General features: G+C 42.1%; 1 gene segment (V, D, J or C); it reads right to left on the reverse strand.

Moving 5' to 3' along the window:
- LOC101985706 overlaps positions 1 to 1,286 on the reverse strand; it is a 6,294-nt gene extending 5,008 nt beyond the window's left edge. The window contains 2 exon segments of the V gene segment in view: positions 848 to 1,156; positions 1,241 to 1,286. Of these exon segments, the coding sequence occupies positions 848 to 1,156; positions 1,241 to 1,286 (355 nt within the window).
- Positions 1,287 to 1,510: the final 224 nt, after the last annotated feature.

Here is a 1,510-nt window from a genome sequence, read left to right on the forward strand (position 1 = left end):
GGGAGCCTAGCCAGTTTGGATGTTCACCTTCCTAAATATAGACGGAGGGGGGAGGACCTAGCACATCCTATTTTCATATACAGAGAAAGTCAGTTTTAAAGTTAGACAACCCCCAAACAATAACTGTTTGTTCAGCCTGAGGAACCACTGATTATAAGTCTGATGACAAAGCTAATTTTTACCAAGATGTAAATGCATGAAATGGGATCTGTCAAAAGCAATAATCAATTTTATCTTTTTATGGGACCTTCTTGGTGTAGAAGGAAACTATGAGTATTGCAGTTTCCAGGGTGTTGTGAGAAAATGACTTTAAATTAGGGAAGCTGTGGTTTCTCTGTCACAGGTGCAAAAACAAAGAGGACAAATTACAGCTCTTTTAAAGTTCTCTAGCTTATAACTCAACCTAATATCCATCAAGTGTCATAACTGCTGACTCCTTTAAAATATCTGCATATGTAAGAAAATGTGTGAATATGTATGCATCTATGTGTGTATGTAAAACATATAAAGTTGTATGTTATTCTATCTAATAACAAGAAACAGATTGTTAGCTTACAGGGCTTGTGGAAAAAGCTCTTTGTTACTGTATTTGAACAAATAGGAAGTTTATTAGACTATGACAGTGAAGAGACACCTCTAGAGGATTTTTCTTTATCTGTGTTTGAAAGAGGAAAACACAGATTCTAATATTGAAACATGTTCTCATGCACCACAGTCTAGAATTTCTTATCTTATTAAGCAACCACATACTGGTCTTGGGAGACCCTGTTGGTCCCCAGCGCCCCCTGCTGGTCTTGAGTGTCTCCACATGGAGGTTTTTGTGCAGCCTCACACTGGAGTTCTCTCACTGTGTATCTGGCACAGAAATACATGGCTGTGTCCTCAGTTTGCAGACTGTTCAGTTTTAAGAAAACTTGGCTCTTGGAGGTGTCCCTGGTGATGGTGATTCGGGACTGGAGAGCTGAATTATACTCTGTGCCTCCACCACTCCATATTGCTCCCATCCACTCCGGAACTTTTCCTGGAGGCTGGCGGAACCAGTGTAAATCATTACTCGTTAATGAGAATCCAGAGACAGTGCAGGTGAGCGATAGGGTCTGTGAGGGCTTCACTAGGCCAAGTCCTGATTCCTTCAGCTGTATCTGTGACAGGGCACCTAGGGACAAGCAACATCACCAACAGTCATATAACCCATAAATGAAAAACCTAGGTCCCTTTCCTGAAACCCTGAAGCACTTACAACTTGGAAATGTCACCAGGCAGAGGAGCAGCACCAGGACAGCCATGCTGTGTTGGAGTCTCTAGTCAGAAGGAGATGGGGCCTCTCAGCTTGGCCTTGGATTTCATCCTGAGCTTGAGGACTGCTTTGCATTGGGGGAGGTTCCAGAGAACATAAAAGGAAGCACAGGCAATGTTTGCAATTTCTCCTCCAGGAAACTGAGATTTGTTTGTGTGTCTTAGAGGTACTTGATATTGAAACTCAGAAACATTTCTGTGATTCTTTCTGGAT

This window comes from Microtus ochrogaster, unplaced genomic scaffold, assembly GCF_000317375.1.
Source record: "Microtus ochrogaster isolate Prairie Vole_2 unplaced genomic scaffold, MicOch1.0 UNK155, whole genome shotgun sequence".
Classification (NCBI taxonomy): domain Eukaryota; kingdom Metazoa; phylum Chordata; class Mammalia; order Rodentia; family Cricetidae; genus Microtus; species Microtus ochrogaster.